The 12,382-nt window shown below is 33.7% G+C and overlaps 1 protein-coding gene across 1 annotated transcript; it reads left to right on the top strand.

Annotated features, from left to right (window-relative positions):
* The first annotated feature begins 4,088 nt into the window (after positions 1-4,088).
* Positions 4,089-12,157, top strand: LOC129308788 (protein MEI2-like 1). The gene is given in 16 exon segments (XM_054950153.1): positions 4,089-4,592; positions 5,409-5,593; positions 5,711-5,762; positions 6,498-6,824; positions 7,138-7,550; positions 7,661-7,819; positions 7,989-8,105; positions 8,191-8,345; positions 8,616-8,698; positions 8,795-9,091; positions 9,094-9,138; positions 9,410-10,025; positions 10,437-10,521; positions 10,610-10,678; positions 10,783-10,962; positions 11,421-12,157. Coding segments are annotated over 15 exon segments (2,844 nt in total). The 5' UTR covers positions 4,089-4,592; positions 5,409-5,515; the 3' UTR covers positions 11,589-12,157.
* Positions 12,158-12,382: the final 225 nt, after the last annotated feature.

The following is a 12,382-nucleotide window of genomic DNA, read 5'->3' as shown; positions in this document are numbered from 1 at the left end:
GGTCCGTGAGATTGAATTAATAAAAAGAAGCAGTTAGAGAAAGAAGCTAAGAAATGAAATGAATTTATTCCAAGAGTGGAACAGAGGCAGGATCTCATCCCAAGAAATAATAATACTTAACTGACAATTAAATACCACCCCAGGTTTGGTTTCTCTCCCCCATGGCATTTTCTTGCTCCACACTTTCCTTCTTCCCTTCCGCAGTTGGTGCCTCACCCCACCAAGCAACATTCCATTTTTATATATTAAACGATAAAAGGGTAAAAAAAAAATTATATTGTTGAAATTTTTGCAAACATAACCTATATTATAAAGCAAAACCAAGCAAACAATCTAATATTTATTATATTTTACATTATAATTTGTTTTTTATATTTATTAATAATAAATTTTTTATATTTCAATGCAAATTCATCATACTTTTAAATTTTAAAAATGTGGTTTATATGTTTTAGTTATAATTTTTTTTATAATACACGAAATTTAATATTTTACTTTCACATGCAGGATCATATTCGTACACCTAACATCATCCATGAAGCATAACCTGAATCCTTGGAAGATAAATCAGAGTGGAGCTCCATTGCTTTGATGACACGCAGAGGTTCCCTGAGCACGTGGGCCCCGAAACGACTTGTTTGAACTTTGATGCTCCTTGCTCATTTTAAAATGCACAAAGGTAGGTTCCAATTCTAATTCCTCGATGCCATCGATAACGAAAAAATAATGCTCCCTTTTATTTCATTTTTAAAAAATTTATTTAATTTCATTTATAAATTATGGTATAATTTTTTAAGTCATATTTAAAATTATTATTATTTATAAAAAAATAACATAACATTATTTTTTAAATTTATTATATAAGAATATGTTTGAATTTTATAACTTTTATTTTTTATACTTTCTTTACATTAATATTGATGAGGTTGATAGAAATATCTCATAAAGAAAATTAAAAGAGTATTAGTTTAATGTAAGTGGCCATAATAATAATTAATGATTTTTACAATCTGAAAATTTGTTATCACCCTATATATATATTATTTCAAAATTTATTATCTATGCAATAAATTTACGATAAGTACGGCATTTTATTTATGAACATATTGTCTGTGCAAAAATTTAAAATTAATTTATAAATTTTATAAATACAAAAATATGTTACGATATTACAAAATATAATATAAAAATATTTTTTTTAAATGCCAGTAGTCATGATTAGGAGGGTTTATATTAGCAGGCCTCAGTGTCATTGTTGATTTCCTTACTGCAAGAACATTGGTCACCATTCAACTTTAATATATGTAAGAAGATACGTAATGAATTGTACACCTTATTTTTGATAATTCCCCCCATTTTTTATTTTTTATTTTTTAAATATTTCAAGAGAACGGTCAATTGGTCGCGTGATACTTAATAGCAAGGATGTTCAAAAATCAAACTAAACTTGTTAGGCTGAACCAAACCAAATAAAATCAACTAAAATGGGTCAAACTAATCGATCAAAGTAAAGACTTCCTTTGGTTTTCTCAAACATAAAATTGATCAGGACCAGAGGAACCAGACCTGTTCGATTTTTTAATACATTTTATCATACATTATATCTATCGGTTTTATAATATTTATAATATACTGTTACACTTTTATGTTATGTGTTGTATTTATATAATACTTAATTTTTTTTACCTGAAATACTTAAATTTTTTTTTGATGTATTACATTTATGTACTCTTTATAAACCTAACTAAGCCAACCTCCTGGCGAGTATTATTCTAGTACATTTCATTTGTTATATGCAGTACTATATAGATTAAATTTTTCTTTTACATTGTATCTAATATTTATAAGATTTTAGCACATATAGATTACATTTCAAACAGGATCGTTGAAGGGAAATAGTAGACTAACTACAAAAATTAAATGGATCGCCAAACAATTGCTCGAACTTTTCAAAGACGACAAAAAATATGAAGAATTAAAGCGTAGATAAAACGGTTCATACTTAAAACCTTGTGCCATATATATATATATATATATATAACTTGTGTTTCATTTTAATTTTATGGGATGTCCTCAAAGGATCATAAAACCCATGTTAATTCAAAACAATGATACAATCTAAATGAAACAATTAGCAATTGAAATAGCATGCATTGAACCAATTATTTATTATTGATTAGAAGACTTCTTAGGACAAAATAATATTTGTTGTTTGTGCCTAATAGACACTTGTTATTGATTTATATTGACATTTGTTCTATATAACTAAAAACCCATATCCGTATATATATAAGTATGTATGTATGCTATAAAATGCTAATAATTTTTACTATTTGTAAATGATCAAAAGCATAAATTATTTGTTTATAACCGTTTTCTTATTCTTACTAATGTCCTGTGTAACAAATCAAAATTTAAAGATGCATAAAATATATATGAAAAATTATATCAAAATAATAGAATCCATAATGAAACGGATTAAAAAAAAGCTAATTTAATTAGATTGATTTGATATAAAAGTAGGCAAACTGTGTAATAATGATATAAAAATGGAATCAATAAAAACCATAATTAGACAATGATTTGATAATATCCATATATTATATAATTAATTGTTAGAACAAAAATACTAGTATAATATAAAAATGTAATTGATCCCTTCCATTTTTTATGTTTTTAAAAAGAAAAGTAACACTGAAAAATATAATTAATAAAGATAATATTTAGAAAAAATGATAGAAAAATCTATATAAATTAGGTAAATGATAAATTGATTCCACAAAATGGTATAATTTTTTTGGAGTTTCTTAAAATTTTTTTAGTATTAGGGAATTAAAAGAAATGTTACTTTTTCCCAGAAATGTATTAGAGTTGAAAATTTGTAAGTTTCATTTACAATTTTGGTTTTAGTATTAACAAGTTTTGTCTCTAAATTCACAATAATTTATTAACCATTCGCAAGTTTTAGTGTGCAAGTCCGGACAAGTATCAGAGTTAAAAATTTTTAAGTCTCCATTCACAACTTTAGTTCTCAAGTTAACAACTTTTATCCCCAAATTTGCAATAATTTATTAATCATTCACAAGTCCTAGTGTGTAAGTTTAGACAAGTATTAGACTTGAAAATTCATAAGTCTCCATTCACAACTTTGGTTCCTGGGTTAAAAACTTTTATTTTTAAATTCACAACAATTTATTAGCCATTTTATAAGTCTTGATGTGCAAGTTCATACATGCATTAGAATTGAAAATTCGTAAATATCCATTTACAACTTTGGTTTTGATATTAACAAATTTGTTCCTGAATTCACAACTATGCAATAAGAAATTGTAATTTATCAATACCCACTGAATAAACATCAGTACCCATGTTTATCAGTTTTAAGTATGGAGAGAAAATGAAAACTTCAATCATTTACACACAATAACCCACATTAACTTCAACTATCACACATGGAAGGAAAAAGTTTACACACGTACAGTCGATGTAATAGAGAAAGAATGTTTGCTTATATATACCCATGCATAAAAGCCAAACAAAACAAAAAATCCATGTACATAAACTAAAAAAACAAAGGAACACAAGAATGACAAGAAGAAAGAGAAGGAGAGGGAGAGGGGGATGGACTAGTAGAATACAACGAATTAAGATGTGAATGGAGAACTTGAGAACCCAAGATAGACTAGAAAAATTTTGCAAATTTCTTCAGTAAGGATTGAAATTTTTGTTTACTTTGAGAGTAATTTGATCATTTTATTTGATTCTCTGATGACAAAAAGATTTTAAAAGACTCAAAAAAAAAATTATATCATTTTATAAGAGCAATTTATCATTTACTTAATTTTAATGAATTTTTTTTATCATATTCCCTTAATATTTACCATTATACTATTCATTTTTTTATAATAATAAAAAACAAAAAAAAGTATTATATTTGAACTGAGATTGAAAGCGATTTGATATAATTTGAAAACATTAATTACATTTTATTACAGAAAACCCAAGATACACGCATACTCACGCACACCGCGCCTATTTATGCTCGCATTCTTTTTTCTTGGTTGTTATAATTGCTGTTGTTGCACGTATTTTAAAGCCAACTAACACGCTTTTTTAACTTTCTTCCTCCTTCCTCTGTTTTGTCTGATTCTCTCCCCAAAATCAGAGGGTGTCCGGCGAGTCTAATCTCGCCGGAAACTCACTTTGCTGGAATTTCTAGTTCTTTCGCTTTTGAGTTCCAATTCTCATTTCTTTCTAGCTGGTATAATTAGTGCATGACGGTGCGATATTTGGGTTGATTGTTAGAAAGAAGAAATTTTTTTACATCTAGGCATTTTTGTCTGTTTTCCTCTTGGCAAGAGATTGCGGGCAGCGCAATGCAGTGTGAAAGTAGATGGAGATTGTTGCAGCGAAGTACCAAAAAATGCTGAGATCCCCTATTTATGATTTGCCAGTGCTCTAAACCGACGCCAAGATTTGTTTTATTTCTCTTTCTTCTCAACCTTTGGAGGGTAAGTTGTTGAATTCTGCGAAGGAACAGAGGAAAAAAGAGTTTTGGGGTTTTTGTGCCAAGACTGTTTGAAAATTTGCAGGTATGAATCTGTTAAATTGACCAATTATGATTTGTGTATGCATGGTTTTAGTAGTCTCATCTTTTTGAATTATTTCGTTTTGTTGTTTCTGATTTTGATTTTATTATACAATTTAGAACCTCTTCTACGCATGCCATTATTTCCTCCCTCTGAAAATATGGGTTTTTCCATCTGATCCGTCATCGTCTGAAGCTTTTCTTGCGAAATTCTCTTTTTATCTGCTTCTGTTTCTGCCAAAACTGGGGCGGATTATCGTAAACTTGAGAAAGATGACGTTTTATTTGTCACTTAAGAAAAAGCGAGCTGCTGGAAGGGGGTTCTTTGTGCCCAGCTGATTACAAAATTGACTCCTTTTTGTGGATCGTTCTGTATTATTTTCCTACATTTTCTTCGCCAACAAATGGCTCAGCTGAGTTAGGTTGTTGTTAGGTGAGCAGTGAGTTTTCTTCTTTCCTCGTTATCCTTCTCTTCCTTTTTTCTTTCTGGTGGTATTTAGTTGAAGTCTTGAAGATGTCACATTTTGTTTTATCTAGTTTTATAGCAATCTCGCTTAATTATACGGTTAAAACCTAGAATTCAGGAAGGAGCTTTATCAGAAATTTAATAAGTCATCATATCTTTTTTTGTTATTTTTTCCCCCAACCTGTGTGTGGCTGGCTGTCTTGGAGGATGTTGGAAAAGATCAATCAAGGTCTTAATAGTTAAGATTTACGACACTTTCTGGGTCTGAAATGGCCTTGGATTTTCTCCCCCCTAATAGCTTTTTGTGATGCGATGCGATGTTTATTCCCATCTGTCCTTTTTTCTTTCATACAGGATACTTAAAATTTTCAACAGAGGGCAAATGCTGCATAAAGCCAGCAAGTGGAGAGCTTTTCAATAATTTTTTCTCTTTCCCCACCCTCTAGACTCTGAACCACAGGATGCCTTTTGAAATAATGGATCAGAGGGCTGTATCTGCCTCATCACACTTTTTTGATGACATTTCCTTTTGCTCTGAGGTATTTATCATTGTATCTTTATGATTTTAGTTGTGTCAAGTTATTTCATCTATCCTTAATGCCTTAGCCTTACGGACCTGTTGGTTTTTTAACCCATCGTGAACTTCTATTGGTTAGAAGAATGCTGGATTGCAGAGGCCAAAATCTATTCGTGAACACTACCATCAAGGTTAGGATCAACTGGCTTATATTTTGTTCAAGTCTTTCATTGGTTTGCTCATGTCTAACTTCCAGTCTAGAATCTGGCAAGTCACTACTTTTGTGATTCCATAATACTGAATAACTTCTCTCAGTCTCTCTGGACATTTTTTGCATGCTTTATCTGATAAGGGTCTGGTCTCGATGTTCAAATGTGATAAAAGCATGTTTGTTCTGGGATTTTATTTTTTTGTCAATGTTTCCCTCATTTTCTGTTGTGAACTTCATATAAATGTTTAGTTGCATCTGAAGTAGTGATTATTGGTGCAGTAAGCATGCTTCATACAAGGAGAAGTCTTAAATGCTTGAACTGATGTATTTGTTTCAGTTTATGGTGAAGACTTCATTGCCTCATCCTTACTGCGATGCTGCTTTACAATGCGCATATAATTCTTATCCTTGCTGTTCTACTCCTTAGTTTTGGTATAGCTGGGGTCATTTGAAGAGTCCTGAGTTTTGGTGGTGTACTCTGCTGGATTGAAGACCAGAGATGTATTTTGGAAATACCTGTTATCCAGACTCTGTTGCTTTTACTATGTTAGTTTTAAATGTTGTCATGTTCCCCACTCCCCTTCTATGCGTGTATCCTGCTATCCATATTCATCCATGTAAGTGTGTTTGGTAGTAATTAATGCATATGGAGAATATTCATTAATTTACTGGACAAAGTGTGTTCTGAAATATTATTTTTATTTTATTTCTTTAGGAAAGAATGGAATGACAGCATCACCTGGCAGCATTTTGAATGCTTTGTCTCCTCGGGAAATTAGTGCAAAGACTAGGTGGTCAAAGTCAACAACAGGTCTGTCTGGAGAAACCATAGAAAAGCTGCATGTTGGTGAAGAAGGCATTGTTGATACGTTTGAAGCCTCCAAGGAACCATTAAATCATCGTCCCAGGTCTCAGTCTAATGTGCTTACGCAGCCAGCATCCAGCCCATATGGTTTAATTGGCAATAAGATCATTACTAATGCTGCCTCACGTGAAAGTAGTTTATTCTCAAGCTCACTATCTGAGATATTTACCCGGAAGTGTAAGATCTTGTTCTAATGGATGCTAACTAGTGGACTGTGTGGTAGGATTACAGGAGCTTAGTCAATCGATCAGCTCTGATACTTTTTTAGAAATAATTACTTGTTATTAGTTTACTTGCGTGTTAGTGGTAAATGAGAATATTAGATGCCGATTCTTTTTCCTAATGGAGCAGAATAAAGAAGGGCAATACCCTTGACCTATGAAACAATAAACATGAAATTGTTTTCTCTCTTAGTTGTTCATTTTTCAAATTTCTGATTTTTCCAAGAGTTTTATCATCTTATGCGGTGGATATGCATATCTTGGTGCAGTGAGGTTAACGGAAAACGATGTTCTGCCTCAACAGCCTGTTACTGTTGGTTCACTTCCTGAGGAGGAACCATATAAATCTCTTGAAGAAATTGAGGCCGACACTATCGGAAATCTCCTTCCTGATGAAGATGATCTATTTTCTGGTGTCACTGATGACTTAGGATCCAATACTCTTACCAGAACTGGTGATGACCTGGAAGATTTTGATCTGTTTAGCAGTGGTGGAGGCATGGAGCTTGAAGGTGATGAACATCTGACTTCAGGAAAAAGGCCCAGTGGTCCAGATGGAGATCTTGGTTTCTTTGGAGGCTTTAAAGGGAAACTTCCTTTTGGTGAACACCCTTCTAGAACACTTTTTGTTAGAAACATCAACAGCAATGTTGAAGATTCTGAGCTAAAGGCTCTCTTTGAGGTGCATCTTTATTGTTTTATGTTGGTAGACGATATGATAGAATTCTTAGGAAGAATTTTACACCTTGAATCATATAAAAAGCGAATGCAATTTTTTGTTTGTTGTGACAGCAATATGGTGATGTCCGAACCACTTATACTGCTTGCAAGCATCGTGGATTTGTTATGATTTCTTATCATGACATAAGAGCTGCACAAAATGCAATGAAAGCTCTTCAAAACAGGTCATTGAGGTCTAGGAGACTTGACATACATTATTCCATACCGAAGGTAAGATTTTTAGCCACATGTGCTGCAGGAATAGTGCCCTTTCCGTATTTAGATAGTATTATTCTTATTATAATCTCTTTTTTGTCCTATCATAATGCCACATGGTTGCTTCTTATTCTTAGATTTGATGCTTTGCTTATGAATGCATCTACACTTGCTGATGTGTTAGGTAAATGCTCCGGAGAAGGATATTAGCCATGGTACACTGCTTCTATCTGGTCTTGATTCTTCTGTTTCACATGATGAACTTCTACAAATTTTTGGATTTTATGGAGAAATCAAAGAAGTAAGTGGATCACTGTTGTTTTGATTGCTTTTTTTTTTCCCAATAAAAATTGTATGAGGATACTAAATACTATTTTTGCTCACAGATTTATGAATCTCCAGAAATGAATTATGACAAATTCATAGAGTTTTATGATGTGCGAGCTGCAGAAGCTGCTCTTCGTGCTCTGAACAAGAGTGAAATTGCTGGGAAGCAGATCAAGCTTGAAGCCAGTCATCCTAGGGGTTCAAATGGAACATGGTGGCTATTTTCTTTTCTTTTTTAGCTCATGTTACTATTCTTTGCTTTGAAGCACACAGCTCTTAATTGAAGTTCTGTAGATTATAGGTTCTGTACCTTCTTTTGGCTTCCTTTCATAACAACTTTCATAAACCGACATCTACGTGGTTAATGGACTGCAACATTCTTCTTATGCCCTCATCTGCAGTTATTAAATAGTACTCATTAAATTTTATTTTAGAAATTCTTTCATTTAGTGTGTAAATAACATCAGAAAGTCTGTATTTGTAGTTTGATGCAGCAGTCTCAGAAGGGGCAGAATGAGTCTGATCTTAGTCAGAGCATGGGTGACAACTTATCATTAAGACAGAGTGGTATGATTTTGGGTCTTCTATCTGCTTCAAGTTGTTCATGTTTTTGTTTCCTAAGAAAGAATTGGTTTTCTCTGTCTCACTATGCATTATTTACAGTAATAACATCTTCTGGAGTAATTGCATCTAGCTGCTTGGACAATGGATCTGATCATGGATTTCCAGCAGCAATGCGACAAACTATGGATGCCTTATCACTGAATGTATTCTCACATGTGAATTCTGGCATTCACAACACAGTGAGAGCACCATCAATTCCTAGATTCCATCCTCATTCCCTTCCTGAGTATCATGATGGTTTAGCTTGTGGCAGTCTTTACAACTTTTCAAGAACCTTTAGCAATGTATCTGGTAATATGAGTCCAGGAGTGACAGATAGCTCCGACAGCAGGCACACTTGGGATTCAGTTCAATTGGGAAAGTGACGGACTTTAATGGAGGAGGTATGTCCATTGGATGCTTCTTATATAGGAAGGGCAATATGTTGAGAGTAAGGATTTATTGGGATTGTGGATTCCTGTTTTCTTTACGTAATTTTTTATTAACTTAAGAAACTAAAACTACTATTTAAATATACTTACCATCTGAGTTGAAATCCATCTTTCAAAAAGTAAATTGTGGGATGAAGAATCTCATGTTTGTTCTGCAGTTTGAATAGTTTTATGTTTGAATCAATGAATCCTGGTATGAGAAATTCTATTTTTCTTAATACAGGAAATGGGAGCCTTCCTAATCATGGGCTTTACCACATGTGGAATGGATCGAATTTGCACCAGCAAACTCCACCAGGTCCAATGGTTTGGCCGAAAACACCATCATTTGTCAATGGTGCTTGTGCTCCTTGTCTTCAACAGATGCCCGGCTTTCCCAGATCATCATCTCTTATGCTGAGAGCATCGCATATAGACCACCATGTTGGATCAGCACCAGTTGTTACAGCTTCCCCATGGGATAGACAACATTCTTATTTGCCAGAGTCCCCTGAATCCTCTGGTTTTCACATGGGTTCTCTTGGGAGTACCGGTTTTCCTGGTACATGGCAATTGCATCCTCCAGACTTTTCTTCTCACAATATGTTTCCTCATGTTGGTGGAAATGGCATGGATTTGTCACCCAATGCTGGGCAGGGCTCCCCAAATCCACATGTTTTCCCTGGGAGACATCCCATGGCTTCAATGTCCACCAATGACAGGATGAGAAACCTCTATCACCGTAGAAGTGATGCTAACACTAATAGTGCTGACAAAAAGCAATTTGAGCTTGACCTAAGTCGTATATTGAATGGAGAAGACTCACGAACAACACTTATGATTAAGAATATTCCCAACAAGTATGTAAATTGCTCTCCTAGCCACTATGACCTTTTTAATTTCTTGCATTAGTACTCTGTCATCTTTTAATTTACAGCAGAAAAATTGCATTTGTTAAAATTTGTCTATTGCCCTATTAGCGTTATTAAATTCTGAAATTGGTTTATTAACATATGGCCAGTACTAACTTAAATGCATGTGTTTTGGTTCTATGATTTTTACTCAGGTTGGCTGATTATTTTTTGGTTGTTTGCTTTCCTTAAATAATTTAAAGTTTTATTAGCAGCACAAATTCAAAAACTTTTTCTCCCTTAATTATGATGTTCATGCCGTTACACATGTCCATGGCTGTGCTTATCAGCATATTTTTATATTGGACAATCAGTTTATTGCAGAGGAGGATTTCTGAAGCGTCCCTTTGTTATTTTTAGGTATACTTCAAAAATGCTTCTTGCTGCCATAGATGAGCAATGTCGGGGAACTTATGATTTTTTGTATTTACCAATTGACTTCAAGGCAAGTATTTATATGCCATTAGTTGGTTTTTTTCTTTATAGAAGGAATCCTACTTGTGTTTCTTATTTGATTATACAAATAATTGCAGAACAAATGTAATGTTGGCTATGCCTTCATCAACATGACTGATCCTAGTCAAATCATTCCCTTTCACAAGGTGACTCTAAGAACTTCTATGCAACTTGAATTTTTGTTATTATCTATGCAATATTATTACTTTTTTAATTGGTGAAGCTGAGAAATTAGAAAAACCTTATGCAGGCTTTTAATGGGAAAAAATGGGAGAAGTTTAACAGTGAGAAGGTGGCTTCACTTGCCTATGCTCGAATTCAGGGAAAAGCTGCTCTTATTGCACATTTCCAAAACTCGAGCCTGATGAATGAGGATAAACGTTGCCGCCCTATTCTCTTCCATACAGAGGGCCCAAATGCTGGCGATCCGGTATGATGAAATATTTCTTCTTGTTGACTACTGCTTAAAAAGAGCTTATGTCATAGTTTCCACCAATGATTTCATCTTACATATGATTCTACCTGGTGTTCACGAGAATGTTAGGCTGATAGAAATAAACTGCAAGTCTCGTTACAGGATTTCTCATTTACTTCCTCTTTCTTGTCACCTTAAAACCAGCTAATGATATGTACTGTATGCACATTAGTTGTCTATTTCTTTGGACACCTTGACATTATGCAAATAGGGAAAGGCTTTATATGCTATTGACTGGCTGAAAATGATATATAAAATATGTCACTGCGCATCTATAAGAACATTTTCCTTGAGAAATTCCCTTGATGATTATGTTCATGCGCCTAAAAAGTTGAGAAAATGGATGATGATTCAGGAAATTTCTTCTGGTCATCTCCTCCATTGGACAACACTGACTTCATTTTTCTGTACAGGAGCCTTTCCCCATGGGTGTTAATATGAGATTGAGGCCTGGAAAATCCCGTACTAGTAGTAGTAACGAGGAGAATCGTGTCTCGATGAGCTCTTTGGCTTCGGCTAGCGTAGAGGAGTCTTCTAATGGAATAAGTTCTTCAATGGGCTCTTCAAAGAACTCTGACTGACTTAACTTCAGGCACTAACCTTTCAATCTTGCAGCAGCGTAATACAAGTGATATCACTCCAATATCTGTATATTGGCTTTTTTTGTTGGAGGAGTTGGAGCCAGCAGGAAATGGGGCTCCTAATTTTTGCTTATAGAGAAACACAAACCCAAGTATTCGGAGGCTGAGGTACATAACCAGAATGAAGTGACTAAAACTAAATCTAGTACTTTTCTTTATTTTTCTTTTTGAATCGTTGCGTGGAATCTTGCCGTCCTGCGAGTAGAGGGAATGGCTTAACTCAAGTTCATTTTTGGCTAGCTCTGTGGTTGGATCTTACCTTCCCACAAGTTTGCGCAAGTTTCTTTGTGGGGTTCATGGGGACTCTGCTTCTGTTTTTGTTCCCTTTGGTGTTTCCTCATGTTCATAATGTAACGTAATTTAATTTGTCTTTTGAAATTTGAACACGCTGGCAGTAGCTTCCTCATGGGATTTATTTGTCTGGGAATTTGTTGCCACATTTATTTGTATGGTACCATATTTATTCTGATTTTCTTTTTCTCTTTTGATTATGTTAGCTGTGCTTCTAACATCTCTTTTTCCCTCTCTCTCTGTCTCTCTCTATATATATATTTTGGCCGTGATCTTTTTCATCGCGTTTTAAATTTACTAATTGAAGGTTATTAAAGATATGTAAAATTAACCCTAGTGAATATAGTTTTTGACCGACATATATGTACAAGTGGCAATCTCGGTATGTTTAGCAGTTCATGAGAATTGAATGGCAGTCTATATTTATGTTTATAAAGTTTTAT

The sequence above is a fragment of the Prosopis cineraria genome, unplaced genomic scaffold (genome assembly GCF_029017545.1).
Source record: "Prosopis cineraria cultivar Desert tree isolate PC_DT_omini unplaced genomic scaffold, ASM2901754v1 PC4, whole genome shotgun sequence".
Classification (NCBI taxonomy): domain Eukaryota; kingdom Viridiplantae; phylum Streptophyta; class Magnoliopsida; order Fabales; family Fabaceae; genus Prosopis; species Prosopis cineraria.
This window is presented reverse-complemented; position numbering and strand designations above follow the sequence as displayed.